This window comes from Lepisosteus oculatus, chromosome 3 (assembly GCF_040954835.1).
Source record: "Lepisosteus oculatus isolate fLepOcu1 chromosome 3, fLepOcu1.hap2, whole genome shotgun sequence".
NCBI lineage: Eukaryota > Metazoa > Chordata > Actinopteri > Semionotiformes > Lepisosteidae > Lepisosteus > Lepisosteus oculatus.
This window is the reverse complement of record NC_090698.1, coordinates 23,393,632-23,420,560: the sequence shown is the minus strand read 5'-3', so window position 1 is coordinate 23,420,560 and position 26,929 is coordinate 23,393,632. Positions and strand designations below refer to the sequence as shown.

Sequence of the window (26,929 nt, the reverse complement as noted above, 5' to 3'; positions counted from 1 at the left end):
CTGGACAAGCTTCAGTCGCACTGCAAATGCCAGGCCTTCAACTTTGTCCCATAAGTACATTTAAAACAAAAGGCACAACTAAGAGGGAAAATTTCCTGCAGTCACTGCCCCACACCCCTTCTCAAATTCACCCTTTGGTCTTCCCTCCAGTTTGCCCTAAATTCCATCTCTGTCTCCTTCCCCTCCACACCACAGCAAACAGGTTTTCTTTTTTAAAAACTTTTCAGTGTAGCATTTATCTCCACCAGTTCCTTCACAAAAAAAGGAATATTCACAGTATTTCTGCACATTATGTATTTAACATGTTTTGGTTCCCACACAGGAACATGTATGGTTTTATGTTAATAACACAAAGATCCAGCAAACAAGGAATAACGTGCACAATAAAAAAACTGAAGTTTTCACAGCACTGCAGTTACTTTTTAGCAGCATCTTTCTGTGGTATAAAAGCAAATACCACGCTTGATAACCTCACCATGTTAATGGCGAGAAATTATAATAAAATGGTAAAGTAGTAATTTAGAATAAAAATGTTTCTTAATTGTATGATTAGACTTGCCTGGAAGCAAAGAAAGTAACATAAGAATACAGTTTGTTTAAAATCTGATCCTGAAAACTATTTTCTCAGCTCTCACATTTTTATAATTTTAGATTTATTTTTAGCTTTAATTTTATATTTAATATGGAAAATTGTAATAGTGTATTACATTTACTAGTCCTAAAATGCCAATGGCAATAATTGAAAAAGTATAACTATTATTTTTAAGGCATTTAATAGTATGGCTCAATTCTGGTAGTACTATTTAAACCAGCAAATGAACAGGATACTTAAAGTTTTAAACACTCTGAAGTATTGGAAAGATAAGGCTTAAAAGAACTTAGAACTCCAGGTTGAAATGCATGGATTTGAGCATTTTGCTATTCTCAACATCTTTATTAAATAATAACACAAACATTGTGAAAGAAGCAAAAAGGTGTCGCTTGCCCAGATGACAGAGGGCTTAAATTGGACAGAAAAATAAAAAGCTCATCAGGCTCTACAGTACTACACTTTCAACATAGTAAGGAAAGTGTTTAAAATGGACTGCTATTGAAATGTTATTTTATTTCTGCATACAACCTTAATTTAATTAGTGTTAGGAGTCTTTTTGGCACAGGGTTTAAAAAGAATGAAAACCAGCAAAAGAGTTTGGTTTTGCAGAAGAGTGTGATGACTCACCTTGTTCAAAATGAAGAATCTAATGACTAGGAACAGGAACCCTGACATGAGCCCAGACAGCAGAGGAGAAATGAACCAAGAGGCAACTAGATGAATAAACACAAAACACTCAATAAAGAGCCAGGAACAATTGGAAGAACTGAATCAAGACCGAATAAATAAACACTACAACTCTATAGAGTGTTAGGCCATAGTGTTTTACTTGTACATCCATAAGAAGCCAAGTAGTCATTCAAAAGTCATGTTAAAACAAGCAGAACAATATACCAGTCCTCTGCAGCTCAGTGATGGCGATTTTATGATTTTATATCCCTTTGTGTTTTCTAATCAGGCAGCTTAGTTTTTTTTCAAACAATGCAGCACAGAAGTCCGTTTAAAGGCAAATCTTTTAAAGCCTTTAGAAAAAAAAAGCATTTCTTAGGTTATTGTACAACAATGAAAGGATTTCTTGTATTATGGAGGGATGGAAATGGACAAACTCTCACATTTCCTGTGGTACCACAGTGAACATTTAATAATAGATGAAAGTCATGACTCACAACACATGAAAGTGAAGAAAAAAAAATAAGACTGTTTTTGGAATAATGGCAGAGGTTAACCCACCCCAGGTTCTACAAGGAATGAATAAGCTTTTGTCCACAATTGTTATATACTGTAGTGATGTACATAATGAGTTGTATACACTACATCTGACTTGATATTGCATTTAAAACCATGTTTTTCACACGTTCTAGATAGGATCATGACTCATTCCTTTGGTACACAGGCACACCCTGTGAAAGAACTGTGTTGGGGGGAAAGAAAACAGGCACATTTTAGGAAATCACAGGGAACATCCTGTTCCTACTTTCAACACAATTCTCATTCAAAATTTTATTACACTTAAAGGGGAAGTGAGACAGGCAACAAAATGAAAGCACAGATCTGGAACCTGAAAAATCATCTTTTCCCATTGTGCCAATGGTGCCTGACCCAGGTTCTGAAGAATCCTGAGCACTCTGGCTGTTATAATCATTGGCTTCAGGTCATATATCTAAACCATTTAGCTAAACCAATAATTGGTTAAATTAAATCATTTAAGTTTCTGATTGACTGACTGCCCTGTGGGGAGACCAGTTATATATTCAGTAGGACTAAAATTATCTGTCAAAGTAATCACTTTACTAAAACTGCATTTTCCCAGTTCTGATACCACATCCTATTTTCCCAAAGAACTTTTCCAGATTCTCCAGCAGAATTAGGATCTTATTTTTGATAAAGGCCCCAAGATAATCACAATTTCCCAGACTGCATGGCAAATTGGGGAAAGTAGCCAAACACTTTTTTTCTACAATATCTCCGTGACATACATTTCTGCATACATGGAGGCACACGGCTGTCAGTCTTTCACCGTTGACATTATAATCATCTGATCACTTGTCTTAGAACTCTACATGGAAGGGAAGCACTAGGGTAAGAACAACTGGAGCCAAAGAAAGTTAAAAATGTATCAATAACTGATTGTCACTGTGTGCCTAGTAGACTTTAGCTACTAGCTACTTTGCACCGATGTTTCACTATGGATCTCAACCAAAAGACTGTGGAAAACCGACTGGTTTCCAGTCGCCATCGAAAGTAAAAGACCAAACTGAGCCCAACACAAAGTGAAACAGAATGAAAAAATCAGTGGCGTGATTCTGCCCAAATGAGATGTGAATATCTATACACAAACATTTCTCAGGAAAGAGACTAAAGAAATGACAAAGCAATCTGGTTGTTTGCAGCAGCTGATAAATAGGACATGGAAATCTGTGGAGCTATGCTTTCCCAACATCATGAAACTTGCCAGGAGGTACAGAGTGAACAAAGCTACTTGTAAATCTTGCTTAAGCATAGCATTTCGGCACATGGACAGATTTCTACAGCTCCAGAACAAATCAATGAAAATGAATACTTTGATACTTTGATAAGTTGTTGATGCTCTGCTTTAATTTTAAAAAATCATCAAAAGCCAGAACTGTATAGATTTTTTGTTTTCATTAAGACTGTACAGTGTTTGAGCTCTCATTGACCATGATAAGACTTCTGCTGAGTTTTCACAAATTTGATTTGTGTGAATAAGTCCATAAAATTAAACTGTCAAATGGCCAGTAGACCTCAAAGGTACCAAAATTCACTTTAGATTTGCTAAAATAAAAAAAAAATGAAATTGTTAATTGTAATCCATGGAGAACTCAATGAAAGGGATTGGCATCCATTCCTCCAAGCCAGACACTGATAGAGAGACTGGCTATGATATTCATTAGTAGTAGATGCCAGAAATATAACTGCAACTGATTTCTCAAGTCACTTCATTAAAACAAATCCACTCCATCCTACAATTAACCCTGTGCTTGCAAAACATACCATAACCACCATGTACTGCACGTAGAAACGTACAGATTGTAAGTGCATTAAAAAAAGATCTACCCTAAAATACACCTTTAGTGCACGCAGTGGTTTTTAAGTTTTAATACAGTCAGATGCAGGTAAAAACAATTCTTTCAAAACTGAAAAGTTGTAATACATTAAGAAACTGATATGCATGCATCAGATGTCAATTCCTCTCTGTGTTTTGGAATGAGTGGTATATCACAGGATTATGGAACACTAATCAACTCTGGAAAAAATTGCTTTAAAATTGCACTAGCTTCCAGCACCTGTTCAGTAAACCCACTTTTAACAACTAATATTATCCTGTAAAGTGGATTCCAGGCAAGAGAAAAATCAGTACAAATTAATATGTTATGCATTTATATTAAAAGTGCTGCACTTTCATTACAGCATAACAAGCTTGGCAAAGCCAAAGTGCTAGAAGAGAGAATGAAAAAAATTAAGACAGTATACAGAATGTAATAACACACACAGCACACACTTATTCATGCAGACATTAAGTGTTTCTAGTACGGAAACACTTAAAAATCAGGAAGCAGCTTTCCGATTAGATAGGTCTGATCTTTGTATGGGTCAGATAAATGGGTCAGAGGTGGGCATCAGGTGACAGTTGTGGACAGAATCTGGACTCCAGCGGCGTGCACTAAACAAAAGAGTAGCGTGCTCAAGAAAACGATGTCTCACTCGGTTTTAAAACCAAAATGAAACAGCCTGGATGGGGCACTTCAGATGGTGCAGATCCAGAGAATGTACACAAAGTACTTAAACCTCAAGGAGAGAAACAAGAAGCAAAAGTCGTCTTTTCCCCGTAAGGAACTTTTGCCAGGCAACAGTTATTTTTTTCACATACCCTCACACATATAATGAAATGTCAATTACCAATCTTGACTAGTTGCATCCACTGCACACCCTTTGTACCGATAGCAACCATAGAGAACCCAATGGTGGCACCCACAATGCAATGTGTCCCAGAAATAGGCAGCTTCAGGAAAGAGGCAATGAGCTGCCAAACAGCAGAGCCTGGAGACAGAGAAAAAAAAAAGTTTTAGTTTATTAGTGCAAGACTTTTGAGACATATGGGTACTTGTTTTTTAACTGCCAGATAGCAACCTCTCTTTGATATCTTCTTCTAACCTACTTCTCCTAATCAGACTCTGTGGTTTTCTATAACCAGAATAACCATTTTCTTAATCTGTATAAGAGAAATGTGGACGTCATGTTTGATAGGACACTGGCTTGAGGATTTTAGACATACCGGCAATTTAAGAAAAGCGTTGTACAAATGGTCAGAAATACATTTGTAAAAATCTGAGCATGTTTAGCTTTTCATATTTATTTCAAAGATCAAGGAAATGTTACATTTGAAAGAAATAATGGATTTTGTATGTTTCTAAAAATATTTGTTTAGTTGCTTACATTTGTATGAGCAATAAGTTTATTCTTTGCTAAACGGAGCAGAGATTTTCTGAAAAAAACAGCCATGAATATACAGTACAGTATGCTGAGAGTCATTACAAATTCAACAAATCAGTACTGGAACCAAATGTATTTGCTGGGCTTTTAATGTCTCTCAGTATACTTAAGAAACATTAAAACAGCAAGTTCCTTCTAAACATGTTTTTAGACAGTGACCTTCAAAATTTAAACCAATGGATTTGAAAATTCAACTTCATTTATCAGCCTTTTTCATTAGTGCACAGTGCATCTTCAGACACATTTTTTACATAAATTGCTTTTACACTTTTAGCAGATTGCTAATTAAACGGTTTCTGAAAAGAGGCCCCATAGAATGCATTTAATTAAAAAAAAGTAATAGGAAGAAATATTAAACAAATGCCTGTCTTAATAAACAACGATGACCCAAAATCAGCAATTTCCTGTAACAATTAAGCCAAGAATACTCAGGATAAAGGATTTCAATCCCGGAAAGCATAGGGATTTGGAAGGGACCCTCTGCAAGATGCCGTCATCAGGACCCGACATTTCAGTTGCTCATGTACCAATATATCACTCCCCATTTAAGTAAAGTAAGCTTTAAGTAAAACCATTCTTTATGCTTTGCATTTTCTGTAACTTATGTATATGGTGCATTAACTGTTCTGTATAATGGTGTGAGAATGCAGAGTTTTAGGCCATGTAACACATTCGGGCTGCTAATTAATGAAAGGTGAGATGTCGGGCTGTCACACTAGAAGATCTTCAAAGGGATCATCCCTAAATCCCAACTAGGATCCTATAAACATTTCCACCGCTAAGCAGTTCTTTCTTTCTGTGCTCTGTTCTGAATATGGGATTTCATTACATTCCATCTCCGTGGCTACATCGCATAACTTTCTTTGTCCTTCCCTTGAGAGCCAGTCAGGGACTTTTTTGGAAACCGAGTGCCCTATAAAGCTAAATTCCTCCAGCCGCCCACGGTCCGATTTGAGCGATCCCATGTCCGAGAATAATCTTGTAAATCAGATGCACGCTGCAAGTTATTCCTGAGGAGTGACAGGAACCTGATCTATGCGCAGAGATAAAACAACAGAAAATAAACACCCTAGAATTATGCCATAATTCATTTTGCAGCCGGATTTTCTCACGCTTGATGTTGTTTGAATTGGGATGATTGTGATATTGTTGGCTCTCTCTGGGGCTCGGGGGCTAGACTGGTTTTGCAAATGCACGGGAGCCCATGCATTCCAAAATGCACTTCATTCTCGAGCTGTGCTTGTCCGCAAGTCTTCAGAACTAGCAAAATAACTGGGAGCATAAAACAATGTCCCAACCAGTACAGGGTTATCCTAACAAATACACAGAACAAACTGCCTTGGATAAACCTTCCAGAAATGAGGCCAAATGTAGGCTGGATTCACAGGTATAAGTCTTAATCTTCCTCAGTCAGAGACTGTACAACTGCACCCAGCATTGCAGTTTACTGTTTCTGTGCATCAGTTACATCTTCATCGAATAAACACAGGCTGTTTCCCTTAACTTTATAGTTATTTCTGAAATTATGACTTGCAAAAATGTCCCCCCCCCAAAGGAAATAAATAGCACAATAGAAAAACTGCTAAAATAAACTTACAACTTACATGACACTTTGTTCTTTCTGTACTCTATTTACTGTACATTGAAAGTACATTTTAATCTCAGGCTTAAAAAGTGGGATATTAAAGTTTAAACAAAGCTTAACAAAAAACTGGAGGAAAATTAATGTCATATTAAAAATACATGTATAATTAAATACATGTAGATAAGAATTTTCCACATGACAAAATTTCTTTTTTATGATCTGTTATATAAAAATCTTGACGCCAACAATACATTTTTCAACTTCTAATGCATCATATTTCTCATAAATGTGATGTTTGTTCCTACATTTAAACACAGGTTTTGTACACTGTTTATTGACTGTGAAATGCTTTTTATTTATTTTATGAAAGGCAGATGAATGAGCTGGCATAAAATGGCAGATAATACCTAAACAAGCTAATTTTAAATGAAATAGCTGGTGTGTTCACTCTTCACACAAATGCATGTGCATTTATTCAACAGTCAGAGCTCGACAAAGCACACCTCAGACTTTTGCCTGTACCATCTGACTTGATAAGGGACGTCCAGGACTTGATTTAAAAATGACAAAGAAATATCTAAGATTCCAAGTGGCCTACAAATATGGTTTATAACAGCAAACAACAACAAAAAAAGACTGCTGATGACTTACCAACCATGGCACTGACCTCCCCAGCCATCAGCACGTGTACAGTGTTGTTGTAGAGGCTGACATCTATAATGCCTTTCCTTATTGTCTCTCCCACTTTCGCCCCAAGCAGGACAGAGCCCAGGGTCTCGAATATTGAAGCCAAAATACAGGCCTGCCGCAGAGTGACCACACCTGAGCCCACTGCTGTCCCAAAGGAATTGGCCACATCATTCGCACCCACAGAAAAGGCCAGGATGAATGCGATAATGAATCCCAAGATCACCATCCACAAGTACTGCTCCATTTCCATCTTGACTTCTATTTGTCAGTTAAAATTTAAGAAAAAAAGGAAGGCTTGTATATTTGGAAAAGTTTTTTTTTGAGCACAAGTTTTTTTTTCTCGACTTGTTCCCCCTTTATAAGCAAATTGCTCTGGTAAGTTCAAGGGGAGGAACAAACTGCTAACTTGTAGTTTTTATTATTCTCTCAGTCTGTTTGGTTTTGCTTTGTACCAAGAGAGGAACACATTCCATATTTTTTTTTCCCAGAAATGTGCAACTTAGTTTTCCCTTACCTGTGAACAGAAAAAAAGGAGAAGAGTTAGGTATGATTACACAACAGTAATAATATTCTACTGAAGCACCCGGGAACGATTTCTATACAATATCATATAAGTTCTGAGAATTTCTCAGTGAGTGATGCAAGAATAGACTGAAGAGAATACACCTCTGTTAAGGCAGTAATTCAGTCTTATCCAGAGACTGTAAAAAACTATTTTAAAGAGCGTGATGGGCCATCAACTTCCAAAAAAAGGAAATAAGAAATGTAAAACTTCTAAAGGCTACTACTAAGCATCTTAAGCACTGCAGTTATCTACAAGAAGTGCTCCAATGTGGATGACAAGTGGTGAAACAATGTTCCCAGTTTTAGAATAAAATTATCATGTTTCCCAGTTACAATATAGGACCATATTTTCTGTCCAGTTGATGTTACCAAAGCCTAGGATTCTCTAGTCATGAAGTCACTGAAACAGGAGAACACTTAGTGAATTGAGAGGTCATCTTAACTTTATGAAAACTGCATTATGCAGGTAAGAACCACAGCTCATTTTGAGATTCTGTGTCCTGATCATTATTGTAAACAGCAGGAGATGCAGTTTAAACACAAACATGTTTATAAACTAAACCACATATCGTCAAGCAAAACTCAGACACCAGGTATTAGAAGACTAGACAACACAATTAGAGCAACCCATGTGTCAGTTACGTAAAAATAAAACTGATCAACAGGCAATCACTTCAGTGCAATTTTCTACCCTGGCTGTGACAAGGAAGGGATTATAGAATCTGGTAAAAAAAATGTTGCTTCCTAACCTTGCGTTTTTCAATTTCTGTACTGTCAAGCCAACAATCAGAGTTGAAAACTGCAGCGGTCTGATGTGATGACAGAGTTCCATTATTGAAACTGAGTTTTGTAACTTGTAACCTCTAAATATATTTTCCCCCTTAACATCTCTCGAAAACAATCAACATTCAGAACAGCATACCATAATTCAGACAATGATAATCTGCAATACAACAGCTACTGTATAACCTATAGTAGGATTGTGATGTTGTGGTTTTCAAAAGCAAGACAACATCCAGTTTCAGAAAAAGAGAGAAAAGTAAAAAACATCAGGTTTTAGATTAGGTTGCCCAGCTATCATTTGTTTAAAAGCAAACAATTTAAAATTGCAAAAAATTTTGCTAAGCACCACAAAATTAAATTTTTTACATTAAAGTTTATGTCACGATGTAGAATACCTTATGACCTTTTAAATAACCTGATTTCCAGAATGTCTACAACACTGCCAGAGCTACTTAAATCTCGTGACTAAAACTCCATAAGTATGAAAGAGCAGATATTAATACTTTCAGAAAATAAATGACAAATATATATAAAAAAAATTCAAAATATTACATTTAAATGCATAATACAGTATACTAGCATGTATATATCTAAACAATAAAACATTATTTTAATATATCTCTAGTTAGGAGATTCAATAAGATACACAAGTTAAAATAAGATCAGATAGGTTTACATTCAATATACAAAATATAAATAATTATTCTGTATTTTAAGGTTGTCTTTCTATATATTACTGTGTTTAGAGCCCAAATTATCCTGTTTATTTTTCTCATAACTCCACCTGACAGACTGCCCTTAAAGCACGTCTCTCTGTTTAATATGCTGTCGTTTGTCATTTTAAAATGCTTTCAAATACAAGTGAAACAGGCCCAAACAAACATTCTAAAAATATAAACTGACCTAGTTATCATTTCACTCAGCTGTTTTTATTCAAATACCTCATGATTAAAAGGCTAACATTCATTTGGACATGAAGACTACGTTAAAAATGCATTTTGAAATGAGTACAGATCACTGCCAGCATAGTTCTTATGGTTGAATGAAATTCACAAAATACTTCATAAACCTTGCAGATGTTTCTTCAGCTTTAGAGATTTAAAACTATGTGAATTTACTAAGAACTCATCAGTATTCTTCTACACAAGTAAAAATACATCCAACATTCTATTAAAAACTGAATATGTAAAAATAAGATTGTATCTTTGCACTGTAGCTACAAATTTCCTTCCATTTTCCTACCATTATTTAACCAAAACTTAACAAAAATGTAAAACTACTGAACAATGCTGTGCATATCAAATTCTGTAACCACTTCTACCCATGGATTTCAACTAGGTTTTGTTCTACTATTTAAAACTCTGGGGGTAATTTTTGATCTGCATGTCCAGTTCATCACAAAAGGTGTTTTTCTTTCACCTCAGCAGTATTGGTTGGGCAGAAAAACCAGTTCATGCTTTTGTTTCATCCAGGCTTGAAGCAGCTGTTCTACTTGTTGGGTTGTCAAACTGCACCTTACAACGTCGAGTGTGTTCAAGAAAGCAACAAGCAGAGTTCTCCCCAGATCTTGCCTTAACATTTACACCTGTCGAGAAATCCTTACACAAGTTACTCTCTGAATTTCCCTACAGACTTCAAGATATTGATCTTGACTTATAAAGCCATGAGGGGAATTTGCCCTGTTATAATTCTGACCCAATTCATACCCATAACTCCACTTGTTTGTCCCCTCAACTAGAGTGCTGACAGAACAAATAGGGCTTTTTTCTATTGTGCACCATGGCTGTGGAATAATTTACTCTTCAAAATGAAATCAGAAGAACATTTTCTTAGCCTTGTTTATGTTGGCATATCTATACTTTGTGCAGTATAATATATATTGTAATATTTTGCCCGATTCATTCATTCTGTTTCATAGTTTTTAGGTATCTTATATAGAGGTATGATAACTAATCAAGTTTAATTTTATTTTAATCAGTCTCCCGTGATTTTCAGTGGCTTTGGTTTAATTTCATAAGCAATCAAACTACAACAGTAGAAGCAACGGGATGTAATAAACTTCCATTCTAGCATATGTGAAATTTGTTCAGGATACTTACTGTAGCTACATGAGACAAACAGAATCTAAAATAGACAACATCAGTTTAGGAATTGGTAGCATTACGGATTACTACAAACCAGTTATTGTTCATTGTTTCTATGAAGATCACTCTTCAAAAGCAGTACAGATATACATTAGTCTTCTTACATAGACACTCCTACTCAACGGTAACCACCACAGCACACTGTCGCTGGTATTTTGTTACCTTGTTCTATCTAAAGGTGTACAGAAAAGTAAAGAGCACTAAAGGTGAATTACTCTAACAATCCAAAATCAGTAGATCCTGTAAAAAATGAACATTACAAACATATCAATATACTGTACAGACAGAATCAAATGTAAAAAAAATGTCCAATCAACTGTCAATTTGAGATAAAACACAAATTAAAAATACTATCAGCTTGTGCCAACTCAAATGAATGCAGTAGCTTATTATGTGCTATGCATTGGCAGGCACTTAATATTTAATAAATTCAGGCCAAAGTGGCTTAGCGTTTGTTAAGAACTGGGATGCCAGTCTACATTTTATTAGCAGGCTTAAGTAGAACTCCTCATTTTCAGGCAGCTCATTTAAAAACCATAGGGGAGAACTAAAGAACAGAATACCAGGGTAGTTTTGCCATGACAGAATTTTCAAACTTACAGTACTAGCAAAATTCACAATATTGTTTTCTAAGACACAATATAATGAAGTAACGTTTCTACATACATGAGATAATTAGTTGTATATAATTCGAGGAGCTATACTACCTAATATATGAAGAAAAAATAGAATGCATTATTCTAAAAAATGAAACTTAAGCTGTGTTATGGGAAATGGCACTCTGTCTCAAAGAAAATAGTTTATTTAGAATGTGATTATTTCACACATAATTTCTCATTTAACAACACTATAAAAATAGCAAAGAATGATGAAATGGGAAAAAAAATGAAAATGCATCAATGAGTGCTCTCTTCTCTCAAGTATTTGTCCTAAACTCATTTATACAAAAATAAACTTGTAGCACAACATACACCATTAACCTTGACCAAAGATAGAAAACAGATGATCCGATCAAATACATTGACTCTTTTCAAGGTTCTTTAATCTCTTGGACTACACTGCAATATGTACACAACTCTGACCAAATTTAGCCACGTTCTGCCTCTTTAAATCAGTAACAATTGCTCTTTCTTCCACATTTAATAATTGTACACTGTGGGCACAGTGAAAGACTCAGAGCTCTCTGGAATAACTTGCCAATGGAGCTGGTTAGCATTCTCTGCTTTTAAAAGATAAAATAAACTGCTCTGTGATTCAGTTTACCCCCAGCAGCTAACAGAACTGTCAGGTTAGCATTTTAAATGTTTTTTTTTTCTAAACAGAAAATTCCATTAAGAGGAAAGCATCACCAGTGAGCCAAAGAATTCCTGGACCTTTCTATTTCACTGGCCTCATTCAGCGAAACCCACAAACCTAAGCATTTGCACATTTACTCTTTGCAGTAAAAGACAATTCTACACACAAAAATGAAATGTGTCACCGCCTACAAAGGTTCTAAATTTTTCTCCATTTGTTTCAGAAAAAAAAGCAGGTCAATGAAGATCTAAAAACATACACATTTTGGTCAAATTCCAGGAAGAAGCTGACAGTTTGGTTACTCTATTACCCTTTATGTTCCAAAAGCTTTGAAAGCCATTTCAATTTAATAAAATTTAAAAGAAGGGGAACATAATTTAAAGAAACTGTGAATAGACTATCACTCAAAGACTTTGCAACCTCATCTTCAAAACCAAAGCAAAACACTAAACATTGAATAACTTTTCTACACATTTCTACAACCTCTTTGTATCTCTGAAAAAGCCGTCTTTTACATGTACAAAATGACTATAAATTAGTTTTAACTGTTCATCACGGTACTGTATAACGTATAGAACTATCTGCATTAAAAACCTTTTCAGAAAGAGTCTAATAGCAATAAGTGAATGGAATGGAATGATTAACAGTATTAATAATCAGCATGAATCATATTATACTGATGCTGTGTGAAAAGAATGCATCTGAATCAATTTCTAGTATTACTATTAGTCTTTAAAACTTTTTATGATAAATTATCATGTGCATTCTCTGAAGAGCGCAGTAAAGCCAGCTCAGTTCAAAGTCTCTTCTGATGTATGGATAGTCTTGGATATCAATAAAATGTTTTTTTCTGTGATATTTTGTTTCACAGAATAAAGTAAGAAACAAAAAAAAAGGGACCTATCTTTTCAGGTGTCATGTGTGAAATATCAGTATTTCAACTCCTAAGCCATTGAAGTCACACAGATGCAAATAGAAAATCACACATTTTTTGGATAAGAAACATTCTTCACAGAACAGACAGTACAACTGTTGTGTAAATCCTATTTAGCAGTGTAAAGATGACCATGAACCAGGAGGTGCTATAAACATCCTTCTGTCACTTCAAAAGTGTAAACAAATTTAAAAGAACAGGTACTATAGCACAGTAGAAAGTCAAAAAGCTGATTTACTTGCCTATTCAGACTAGATGGACTGGTGGGAAAGTTTTACATTCTGGTGGCCAGAGGCTAAATTGTACATGAATACAGAAGAGATGAATTAGTAATGAGCAATATCGGTGCACAGTAATAAAAGAAGCAGTACAAGAGGGAAGAACTGAATGAGTATATGAAATTAGATTTTGACACACAGTGCTCAACACAATTTCAGATGAACCCACCTTTTCATTGCAAAATGTTTTTATTCAGAAGGATTAATGCCACTTAGGAAATGCAGACTGTAGGTAATAATATAACTCTCTACACATTGTTTTCAGTTATGTTATCAATTCAATCATTAACTTGAAAGAATCATTCGAGTTCACATACAGTATAGTGTTTTATTGGACTTTTTTAATTACATTTTACAATATTCCCTGAATGTGCCAGCAGAACAAATTAGATGGGACCCGAGGAGCTGTACAGAATTTAAATATTAAACTGCAAATGATTTCTTCAGATCACAATCTTTATCTAGATGATTTGGGATATTAATGACAGTGCCCAATCAACCTTTTCTCATTTTTAATAAAATAATATGATTCCCCATACTCTAATAATCCCAGATTCACTTTTATGTTGCTCAGATGATTTTAAAAGCCATAACTTTTCAATGACAGGCGATTCAGCCGTAAATACAGGTGAATTGGGGGTAGTCTAAGCACACAATTACATTTCAATCATACTGTATGTGCAGTACATATTTTTCTTTTTGAGTAACATTCCAAACTGCTCCCAAACACATTTAACATAATCCCCCAAATTAGAAGAATAATATGCTTTTAATTACCTTACTTTACCTTTCAAGCCTTCAAAAAACATTTATGAGATCTACTGTAAAAGGCAACACTAAGTGCTGGGCACAGATTGCTACCAACAATTCCACATTATGAAAGCAGACCCCTAAAGGGGTATCACATGGCAGCATCTGCAGCAACAGAATCAAAAACTGGAATTCTAACAGAGGATAAAACAATCCTGTTTTATAATCAAGTAAGATTACTGTAAACCTCTAATCTCTCAGACACCACACAAGCATCACAACCCAGACCCTGCAAAACACAGAGCAGGCTATAATGTATTCCTCACTTGTTCACAACTGTGCCTGGACGTACTGAGTCAGACTCTCTGCCTCTCTGGTTGACTCATTAATGATGCTGTACAATACCTGGCTGCTGGTGCAAAAGTAGCAGTTCACCTTACAAGTACAGCACAAGGTTAAATATGGATTGCATTTGCCTTGCATATAAATATCTTTAAAAGCAGAAATTGATTTTACATCTACATCATGTCACACACAGTAATACAACCCATCATTAAATAATAGGCACACTAATTTCTGTTTACTTGCTGCGAAAATACAGAACATATCAGGAATTCATTTTTTTGCATTAACACATATTAAAAACTCATTCTAAAAACCTGAATCCAGATGGAATTTATGAATGCACACAAGACGCAAGAGGAAGAGCTATGCACTTACAGACATGCTGTGATTCAGAGAATATTTTACCTGCAGAAAATTTCCTCAAGAGATCCAAATTACAGCAGGGATCAGGTGTTGCTAACAGAGCAGCCACACAAAGTCAATTCATCAACCTTCAAACACAGCACTTCTGAAAAAATTCTTCCAAGGCCCTTCAGCGCAAAAAAAATCAACACATTACTAGCTGTCACGAGGCACTGTAAACAAGCAGAGCACAGCAACTTGCTGAATGAGAGATGCAGAGGAGCAGGAGAGAGACAGAGAAGAGAATCCTCCTCAGGACAGCAGCAGACAAATTTATCAGCTCAGTGGACTCCAAACTGCCTCTTAAAGGAACGCATCTGCATAGGGGAGGGCAGACAGGCAAAGACGCTGCCAGACATCACTGGCATCCAGTCCAATAGCGCAGGAGAGAGAGGAGGAGCAGATGACAGTGGGGAACGGCACTAATGACAGCGTACCGCCTTGCACAAGTGCTAGCAGAATCCACCACAGTGAGAAGCCTGGATTGGGCAAGCAGGTACTTGATGAGGAGACCTCAAAATATCATGTACAAAATAACCCACTGATTACTACAAGTGTGTAAACAATGGTTAGCCATCCTATATGATTATTTGGCTTGTTTGTGACAATTATGCTTAAACACTGTTCAATTATTTTTTCATTGTTTTTTTAGGACAATTTAATACCGCTGTGGAGTGAAACAAGCCACGAAAGAAGTTCTGATGAAAACCACCTTTTGCATAAGTGGCATAAGAACTTGATTGATCATGGCGAAGTTACTTGATCAGTTTTACTTGTTCAATACAATTGGTTCTTTCAGATGACCCTGTGATTAACACCACAGAATGACACTTCTTGTATAATAATACCCCTGTGCTCTTTATTTACTGTGAAACGGGGAAATCTCACCACCCCTAAAAATGGTAGGCTGAACAGGGCTATCATGAGCAAACAAGACATGAAAAAACAATGGAATACTGAGAGGAAGCATCACCCTGAGTGTTCTGATCTCCACATCCATCATTCTTAAACTCTTCCCAAGTTGTGGAAAAAAAAAAAGTCTTGGAAGTCTATACCTAGCTCCAAAAACACCTTAAAAAAATCTAAATTGCTAGTATACAAAATTCTGTCCTAGACGCACAAATCAAAATTTCCAAAAAAATAAAAAGCAATTCATTACACAACACAAAACTTCAGTAGTAATACAATTTAAATTAAGAGGAGCAAAGTAAGACATTAAACAGAAAATGTATAAGGCTTCTTTGTTACAGAGATCCAGCCACAACTACTGTGTTCTGCAATACCATTAACTATTTTACTTAGATTAAAAACACTAATAAAACTGAAATAAATGCATTTTATTCAAATCTGTAACACGGATCTGTACAATGTGTTTTTATGGAATGTTGTATGCTGTGTATTTGTATTACTGTGTTAATAAAGGTTTGTCTGTCTTGCCATATTAAAGCCAGATGTATTACTCTCACTGTAGTATTTTATTTGTAATTTGTATTTGTTTAGTGTATTTTATTTATTTTTTCTTTACTAAGCACTCATCTCCACTCAGATTTCTTTACACAGATGGAACCGAGAGCTGTGCCAGAGAATAAAAAGAACTTGCATGCTTCACATTTGCCTAATGCTTGGGTTATATCCTGTCCCCATTAGTTTGCAATTCCTTTTTACTCTCGGAGAATTGCTTTACACTGTACTGTCAAATAGGAAGCTTATTACTAGTACACTAGCTCCACAATTAAACTACACACAACACTAGAGCCCTGGTTTCCAACCTCAAAATTCAGTTCAAGCCTTTTCTACAGAATCATGCATGGTCATGATGCAATATTTATTTGAATATTGGTACAATCATCAGGTTTACCCACATTACACAGAGAATATTTTATAGCATTGTCTCTGTGCTTTAGCTTTTGGACTGCATTATCTATAACTCCACTTTAATGTAACATCAAGCAGAGCCTACAACTCAGACATTAACCGATTTGGCTCCGTAATGTGAAACAGATACAGTTTTATTAAAACTCTCCCTGCACTACAAGGCCATGGATCTGCGCAAAGTCGTGATTTTTTTCTAGCACTTACGGAAATTAAGTCATCTAAATACATTTCTAAACAATTTGCTTTCTTAATGATACAGTCACCATGACACATTCAGTGTTTTTTTTACTACTCCATTCAGGGGTGCCACCGAATAAGGGATTCATATCACATTTATAATAATCTTCACCACAAAATCTTGCCATCTAAGAAGACCAAGAACTTCCATGTTCTGCATGTCAGTATAAAGAGCTCAGCTTTGCTCTTCTCATTGTTTTTTGTCACAAACGTACAGTACACACACAGAATAGCGAATGCAGTTTCCAAAACAATGGACTTCTGTGCTGGAGGTTTTCTAGCAGTAATTGCATTAATTACCTGCCATCTGCGAGTAAGAAGCCTGAGTGTAAATGAGCAGCTAGTAAGAAGAAAAATAAAACATACTAAATAAAAACCAAATACAAATAACAGAAATAAACTACTACAATGAGAAGGTAAAAAGTGCATTTCTGACTGTGACATTATCCCTCCTCATAAAAGCTGCTCAGTACATGCTGTATGTTGAACTCATAATGGTACGATAATAAACCCTACAGTAATAAACCTTGGTAAAAGGTTTATATAAAAACATTGCTCTGTACTTACAGACAAAAAAGGGAATTGCAAAACAAAATTGCAAGGCAAGTAGTCCATAGGAGTATTTCCAAACACTGGTCCCAAAAAGTGGATTCTGAATTGGCATGGCCAGACCTAAATACCACAGTCAAATCTTGCTTGCGTTTCTGGTAAGCAGACACTTGTGTAAAACCATATCACACTTACAGCATTCCTCTTCAAGTAAACATTATTCATATACAGTACCGTATCGGAATTTTAAAACTTTTGTATATCATTTATGTGTATTATATTTTGATACGTTTATACTTCTCTTTGAACAAAACCATTTGTATTAAATTCACTTTATGTTTACCCCATTTTATGCTCTGTGCTATGGTTGGTGGAGATTATTTTGTTAACAACTAATATGTTGGAGCTTCACAGATACATGCATTAATGTTAGAGAGTATGAATAGGTATAAAAGCATTTGAGTGAGATAATCATATTGAAAAAGGTAGCATAAAGATTCTAACAAAAGCACACATAATATTTGTTTGTCCAAAGTGGAACATCTCAGTGGAACAGACTTTATTAAAGAACCTTGATGCACTGAAATGTATTTTAAAGGCTTGAAAAAGATATATGTTTAGTATTTCATCAATCTGAATATGAATATATAATAGTCAGGTAAACAAGCTCAGTTTTCACAACAAATACAATGTAAATACAGCATTTAGATACATAATTGTTAAAGTTGACAAGTATTTTGTGGATATGAATCAGTAATAAAAGCACTTTTCTCAGTACAAAATAAAACTACGACAAATCTGACAGAGTTCCGAGACGTGATTACAGTAGGTATCACAAATCAAACAGCTACACAAACAAGGTTTGTATGAAACAAATTTTGTGCTTAATTGTACGTGATGAAGGCACTTTAAGTCGAAAAGGATGGTCTAAAATCAAACCAATGGATTACTGCACACATTTTCTACCTGGCTGAAAAATAGCCAAAAACATTTGATGACTTTAAACTTTTGTAAAATTAAAATGGATGTGTGCACCTTCTTCTACCTTAAGTGTCCTAGAGATTGGACCAATTTCCTGAACCACATTGTTGAAACAGATAGTCTAGAACCTCTAAACTATAGAAAGATTTTTTTGTATTAACTTCTAGCTGTAATGGGTCTTACAGTGTAAGATGAGACCAATGTTTTCCCAAGAGTCTTAAGACTCTTTAAGCTCTCCATGGCAAGAAACCTGAATGCTAGTTTTTGAGTACAGGAATTTAACATTCAGTGTTTTTAGCAACATGCAATAAATGCTGTGACGCAATGCACAGCAACCATCGATACAAGACTGTTTTTTGTATTAAAGTAAATATGCTTATTGTGAACTAGAAGGAATGATGGCTTCGATGACTCACCCAGTAGTTTCCAACTTTGAGATGTAGTGTATCTCACCGTTTTCCAGCCATTGAAGATGTACTATAAACCTGTTTTCTCCTCCCAATTCAACACCTCTGTGTTATTCTGTCAGGGAGATGTTCAGCAATATTAGGCTTCCCCTCTCACAGCTAACAGCTGTGATCTTGACATCTGTTACTCATCTCATAAATGATAAAAATTGATCCAAGCTGCTCATGTAGGCGATATGATCCCGACAATCAGACTAGGCTGTCTCATGGGAAACGCAGAGGGAGGTATCACTGATAGTTTGGGAGGAGGAGTTTTATGTGTTGAGGGTTTTGTTTTGTAGTTGCTTTGCTATGTCTTGAAGCATGATTAAATAATTAAAACTTTGATCACATAAAAAAGATCTACACTAGTCCCAAGGTCTTCAAGGTAGAATATTTCAATCCCATGTCACTACATATCCACCAACACACATCCATTGTTAACTTAATTTATACAGGGCAAAAGTCATGCTTAATTGTAGTGCAAACATTCTATATTAAAACACTCAAAGATAAAGCCTGCTACATCTCCACTGTGAGTGGAGGTCCACATCCAGGTGTTGGAAGAACCATTTAAGCCCTGTTCCATGCAAACAAGCTTTTCAACTAAAACTTACCATGTACAGATTTTAAAGACATAATTAGATATTTGCAATATTTTAAGCACTCAGAAAAAATGTACTGACATATAGCAGTGTAATGTGAATTTGTGTATGGTATGTCATGTGAGTTTACCCAGTCTGTCTTCCAAATGACACTGAACTGTCCTGCCCAGGAAGTCAATGCTACACGAGGCACTCAGTTGGGTTTCCATGCTCTTCTTAATCCTGCTGTAAACTGTAAACAAGTTTGTCTACTGAAAATGCCCTCAAAACTCATAAATGCCATACGCAGATGTTAAACTGCAACCTCAGCTCAGAGGATGGCAAATGGTTCTGAATGAGGAATTCACTCATTTTGGATTACCTTTTAAAAATTCCTATAGCCCTCCATTTTATGTTTCTACATCTCCCCCTCCCTTTCACTGTGAACCTGCATGAAGGTAAAACACAAGTTACAAATTGGAGGAGGCCATTCCATTTAGACGTTAGTGAGGATCTAGTTTCTGGAAAGAAGTCTGGGTATGGACTTCAACAACCTCAAAGGAGCGCAACTGATGCTCAGTCAACCCTTTTGTGTAAGGATTTACTTCCTGCCATTTTAACTTGTGTCCTCTAGCTCACATTTCATTTTCACAGTCTGAAAAAGTAAACTGGGCTGACTTTGTCTATGCAAATACATTTTGAATAATTAAATCAGGTGCCCTCAGTCCTCATCAATCCATCTGTTCATGACCAAAAAGGTTCAGGTCTTTTACCCTGTAAATGTAGGTCTATAATTGCACAATTGTAACCTAAAACACATTGCTTTAAATTGTACACTTTTAACTATAGCCTATGTACTGTACTAACATTTTTCTTGCTTTACTATTAATTACTCACATTGCATAGAAGATGTAAATGATATGTCAACATAAATACGCAAGTGTTTTTCATAAACTGAATAATTCATGAGTATTGGATTATTAGGGAGTAACTAGAGCATTTAGATTATAAATGTGATCTTCCAATATTTAAAATCTAACTGATCTTTATAATAAAAAGGTCCCAGTACAATGACAGGCAAAAATCAGTGACATTACACTGTTGTACAGACCTGTATAAATGTGATTGCATTTTAAATATTTGTTTCTCTTGGCCAATTAAAAAAAAATGCAAGAGAAAGCCCAGCTGTGGCTATAAAACTGTCAAACTTGGCATATAATCACAGGTGCAAAAACCATCCTCAGTTTTATTCAACCATCATCCATGAATTCAAACTGTTGAAATAGCAGTATTATTTTCCTTTAATTAAATATTTCACTAGATGAATAACACGAGAATAAGCTAATGGATTTTCAGCTCAACATTCCCATCTGTTGACTCTGGGTGCAGCCTCTCAAGTGTTCTCTAATTCTCCACATGATGACAAGCTTTTCTGTTGAAATGCTGAATTGAACCATGGCAACAGTAAGAGCTACAAATACCATTTTATATTTCCCAGTATTCAGCCTAAAAAACACTTCAGCAAACTCTCATCATCCCAGAAGTTCTGATGGCTTAATACAAAGGTGTTAAGATGTTGTCTCCAGACTTTACACTAAATGTACATTATGTGTACATTTAGTGTAAAGTGGTCTGGTGTGTCAGCATAATGCTGACACACCAGACCACTGGCATTCTGTTACATAAATAGTTATTACCAGGCTGAGACAGTGAGGCTTTCCGATAGTCTCAATTGTTAAGTAATTAGGCCTTTCCTAGTAAAAAATACATGCTATATTGACTTTCATTCACATTTAATGAAAACGCTGCACAAAATATCATCTATGCATCTCTATACCAAGACAGCAGTATGAACACTAACCAAATAACATTGTCCTCTCATTCATCTGGGATTCCACATGTTAGCCTGACAACTGTCTTGAAGGCAATCTTCATTTCATATGAAGCCATCTCATGCCATCTCATGGAAAATCATGATACAATAATGGATCTCAAAAGAATGATTTCTTTTAAAATAACGTTTTCTTCCTAGTCAAAGCAAGTAAGTAAAATTGAACACGGTCCCCTGTACATACAAATACAAAGCCTGTCAGATGCATGAAATCCAGTGGGTTTAAATAATTCACCTTTTTTAATGTATGTCTATAACCATGTCACAAAGACAATTACACTGTCAACCAATGCTCCTCTATACTCCCCTGTTAGCAGAAACACTTGCAGTACATTCCAGCATTAAAATTTAGTGTGGACATGACAATTTGTGCCAGAGTGAGGCCAAAAAAAGATACCAGCAAGAACAACTAAAAATCACCTTAAACAGGGAAAGGCAGCCTTTTGCTAAAAGATTTTGCTAAAGTAAAACAGTGTTACAGTATGAGCAGTTTTCAGCTACAGCAAACATATTTCCATTCAATTTTTCCAAAAGAATTAGGCTTTCACAATATTTGCCATCCAGTTTCTATGTAACCATTATCTCCAATTTACTCAGCATTTCAGTAAAGTTATATACAGAACACACATATTTAAAACGTTCTGGATTATCTGTGCCTAAAACTTAAATCAATGCCCCCTGATTAATGAAACTGTAAAGCCTCAAACTATTTAAGGCATCTTATGAAAATGGGCTGTAAGTCATAAACCTGTATAATTGGTTACCTATTCACATATATAAAACAATACTGTACCTAAGAAGGCAGCACTGTCTCAGTGACGAACTGTGATTGCTCACGTCCAGTGCACATTAAAACAAGGATAATATGGTACCTTACTGAAAATAACTAGAAAGATCAAGGGATCTTCCCCAAATATTCAAGGGACTAACAATCAGAAAATGAGAGTGCCATTAGAAAACTGGCAGCCGAGAGTGGCTGTTGCAGACATGAAGCGGGAGGAATCTAATTTTGGTGTGGAACAGTGATCCCGGACGGTCTGTCGCTACTGTAGGGGCCTGGAAGACTGAGCAACGGTACCATTTAAAGCTGCACCTATCTTTCACTCGGCATAGAAACTCCAGCATACCTCATTCATCATGGTAATCTTTGCAAAACAAGCAAATGACCTTTCCATAAAAACTGATGTTCCAAACTGACAGCCTGGATGCTTATGGGGAGGTAATGAGTACTGCACAAATGCAGAAAAGTTCAGAGTATAAAGTTAAGTCAGTATATCCCTAAAAATAGCTGCACTGTTTTGCATTTGTTCCTCAATTTGAGACTATTATGAAGTTACCTGAATTTTTGTAAACATCCCTTCAAAGGCAATTTGCTGCTTCTCTGCAGTTCCCAGTAGTCAGCTTTATAGAAGCTATTATTAACTCTTAAGTGGTATCTCTGGTTTAAAAGTAAATATAAAGTATGCAACTTTTTTAGTCTAATCCTTTTTGCCCAGTTCATCAGCACCTTCAAGATACACAGCAATCCTGAAGATCAGGACATTTAGTAGGTACTGTTTGCTTCCCTTTATTGCCAAAGCAGCTTGGGGTAGATCCAATTGACCTCTTTAGGTGGAAATGCAATAGCAAATTATCATGACATGATCAGATTTTCAAGAGACTAACATCAGAGGACGAGACAGAATAAATATTAATATGCAAAATGAGAAGGAAATTAGATGAATAAAAGAGAAAGATGACGCACATTATAGTGTCAATAAAAGGTATGTCTTTCTGTCAACAGCCCACTGCAATTAGTGAAAGAAAGGGATCAAAGGTGAGGATTGTCTTAGAACTATAGTACACCAAACCGAAGATACTAAACTGTTAAATGCCAAAGTTTGCAATAAGGATGATTCTTAAAACGAAAGCAAAATTGATGGCAAAGCATCCATTGGATATGCAGCCGTTTCGGTGAGAGAATCAAATTAGCCTATAACTGCTAAGGCAGGTATAATATCCCACAATTTCCAATGTATTATTGGGTAAAACAATGACACTATAGACACAGCTTCAAACAGTGTTAGAAATAAAACAACATATACCGTAGATAACAATGGTATCCACACTATCAGCATACCAGCTATTATTTGCATTTTTTCAGTCTCGAAAACTGGAAGCATATTGAAAAGAAAACTGCAAGAGTTGTTAAAAATCGTCGGACTTCAAAAATAATCTGGTAAAACTAAGCTTTAGTATCTTGCACAAAAACTTGATTCAGCTACTAAAAAAAACTTTAAAAATAAGTGTTGGTTCTTTGGTTAACCAAGATGTCTCTCTTTAGTAAATCAGTTATACATCAAGTTCTGGCAGAGGGGACTAACTGAAGTAGCTTGTTTGTTTTTGTAGATTGCCCTTGAGACATATTTTTTTCCACATTTGAAATGGACTGCTGGAGTAAGCAGTGTAATCTGAGTGGTAACGAAGAGGTCTAATTTCGGAACCTTTCAGCAGCTATCTCAATATAACCTACAAGATTTGATCCTTTGGATTTAAAGCTACAGAATACACAACAGATAGCAAGTCTGGGCAGAGATTCACACTTTGTGCCAATGTTTACTTTCAACCAAAGTTACTTCTTTCCAGTACATAAACATGGTCTTTTCTGAACTCCATTTTATATTTATTAGATTGTGTAGCACCACAAAACCTTGTATAAACTTCCATTTTGTACAATGTACAAACAAATTAGTGCTACCGTTATTAAAATAAACTTCATAACTACCACCTAAACAGTTATTAACAATATTTATACAGAACTTCACTGGGTTAAACATTTAAAAATTGGTCAGTAATACTTGTGTTAAAATTTGATTCAGGTGAGACATTTTTCATTTTCAGATTTTAGTTAATTAGGCTTGAAAACACTCAAATGAAAATTCCAGAATTCAATTTTCATAACAATTTCTAAGATTTATATAAAACTGGACATTTATAAACTTCCATTCAAATGTTAGAGCCTTCTTTGTTTTTTTTAATTCCAAGATATTGAGTTAAAGCATTTCGTTCATTTTTATCTAATCTATATTAGCTTTCCAGTTTTAAAAAGGAGGAATCTCTCATGCATTTTTCAGTTATCCTGCAGTGCCCTTCTGAAAGATCAACTGTCTTTGTCAAATTCTACTTTATATTAAATATATCATTTTCTTACATACAGTATGAAATTATGGGAGAGATTCTATAATGAAAGCAGGCAACCAAATTTATATCTAGCACAAAAGTATTAGATATATTAGATATTAGATATAAAAATATGAAATATTAATGCATTTCTTTTGTGTCATCTCGATTAGACTACCATAACACTCAATTTACTGGAGTACATACCAAGATACTAAATAGGGGTCAATATGTCCTAAGTTCTGTGGCTCATGTGCAAGCTAAAACTATTCAGCATCAGCAAATAACTCCCACTCAATGTAAATTGCAAAGACTCTTTGAAATTCAAAGTGGATTTCAAATTTCTCACATTTATGAATTTTGCAGCCCCAGAGCAAATTGTATAAGCAAACACTTAATCTGAGGTCTGGTATTAGAGGCCTTCTCACTCTGCCAAACAGCAGGATACACTCTATGGGCGACAGTATTTTTCTTGTGCAGAACCACTTCTGTGGAACTTGGAAGCTCAAATGTGCACTTTTATGGAACTGCCCAAACCTGTTAACCTACTATTGTCTAAAAATGTAAAACTTGGTTAAAGATCTATCTTTTCATGATAACTTTCAACATATAATTTTACTCTTGGTTTTATTTGGCCTTGAAAAAATGTTTTATGTCTTTTTTCTTAGTGATTAGTCTTTATTAGGGCACAGTATGGTACCACTCATTACCAGGAATTCTGTTCTCCGTGGGTGGAGATTGCCAAGTCAAGTGAATATACTCTCTGCACCCAAATCCACTGAGATGCCTCAGGCGGACAAGGATTTTTAGTGGTTTACACACATCTCCACATTGTACAAGCTTTTCAGAAAACGTTTCCACTCACTGTCCCTGTATGACCAGTGGCATTGGGCATTATGGGATTTGTAACCGGCAGTGTGCAAGAGGTACATACTTAGACAGGCAGTGAGCCACAACTATTTGAGGCTTTTTAACCATCTGAAATTATTCACTCCAATTAGCTCTCACTGTCAGGACAGCCACATCAACATGAAGCTTTTCTGCGATGAAATGGATAAGGCATGTGTTGCTTTCCAACGATGAAAGATTAAATACTTCCTATCACTTAGCTACTCTTCTTCACTGAGAAGCTGACTTGACTGCAAAACTGATCCCTGAGATCCCTCTGTGGATGTTTATACTAGTCAGAAGGACAACTGCACCCAAGATCAAATGCCCCCAGATTTGAAAATCAAACTCCACCTACACCCTTTTCAGTGGGTAATGCCATGCAGTTAGTTCCAACACACAACGCTTCATATCTTATCACTCTGAACAGAAGAACATGCTGCCATAGGAAACAGTGTATAAGATGAACAGATACAGAAAAATACATTATGACATTTTATCATGGAAGCTGAAAGAAGGAACATCAGGTTTCAATAACCAATTTTGGAGTTAACAGTTAATAGTCCTGCCATTTCTGAAAGATTGCTGTGGGATCTTTAACACCCAGTGTTGTGTGGTATCTGTTTAACATCTCATCTGACAGGCTGCACAGCCCCTGTGGCTTGGTCTGCAATCGCTGGGTAAAAGGGGAAAGTGCCCTCTACTGGTCCACTATCAAGACTTTCAGCAGAAGCTGGTTTTCCATAAAAAAAATAAATCTTGCTTGGAGGTTTTGACAGGATATTATCTTACAAAGCACAAAACACACGAGAGGATCTGTGTATATCCAGTACAACAAAACTAAAAGCATAGGTGTGCCCTTTCCTGAAGGCCACAAAGAGCAGAAGAAAGTTCTAAAAGATCTAAAACTAAAAGGTCTTGCTGCTTAATATTTAAAATCTGTTGCTTTTCCTGTATTTAAGCAGTTCATTGCTACAGTAAGTTTTATACACGTGCAAAATGTAAAGAGAATTCAACATAAATACAGCTTTCCTGCACCATAAAGCACAATGTTCTTTGAAGAGTTTAACGTGAACTGTGGGGGGGAGGGTTGTTCTTGTTGGAACTAAAGAAATTGGACTGTTTGTGCAAATTTCATTTCTAAAATAAAAAGAGTAAAGAATTCTAATAAATGTTTCAAAATAATGAAAATTACAGGTATGGGTTAGAGATTAGAAAGTTCTGGAAGTCCTTGAAATTTTGTTCTATTGTTAAGCATGTATTATTAGTGTCCCATATCATACACTTTTTCTATTTTTTTTGTTTCCCCAATGTATTGCACATTAATTCAAAACAATTATTAACATGATACAAAACAATATCAAATGTTGATTAAATTAAAAAAAATATACATCTCCTTAAAATATTAACTTTCCCAACATTGCCAGTCAAAGGTGAACAATAG

At 35.6% G+C, this 26,929-nt stretch overlaps 1 protein-coding gene across 7 annotated transcripts in view; it reads right to left on the bottom strand.

Moving 5' to 3' along the window:
• The window catches only part of slc20a2 (solute carrier family 20 member 2), a 72,029-nt gene that overhangs the window by 22,104 nt on the left and 22,996 nt on the right, over window positions 1-26,929 (bottom strand). For 3 of the 7 annotated variants that reach the window (XR_001477705.2, XM_015340062.2, XM_015340058.2), the window contains exons 3-5: window positions 7,341-7,637; window positions 4,511-4,651; window positions 1,220-1,305 (exon numbers count right to left, since the gene is read on the bottom strand). Coding sequence is in view for 6 of the 7 variants with exons in the window: in XM_015340062.2 (XP_015195548.1) it covers window positions 1,220-1,305; window positions 4,511-4,651; window positions 7,341-7,637 (524 nt within the window). In the remaining variant the exon portion in view is untranslated. Of the gene's footprint in view, window positions 1-1,219; window positions 1,306-4,510; window positions 4,652-7,340; window positions 7,894-14,878; window positions 15,151-26,929 lie in introns of those variants that run through there. The other 4 variants (XM_015340069.2, XM_015340075.2, XM_015340065.2 and 1 more) reach the window with 2 other exon arrangements.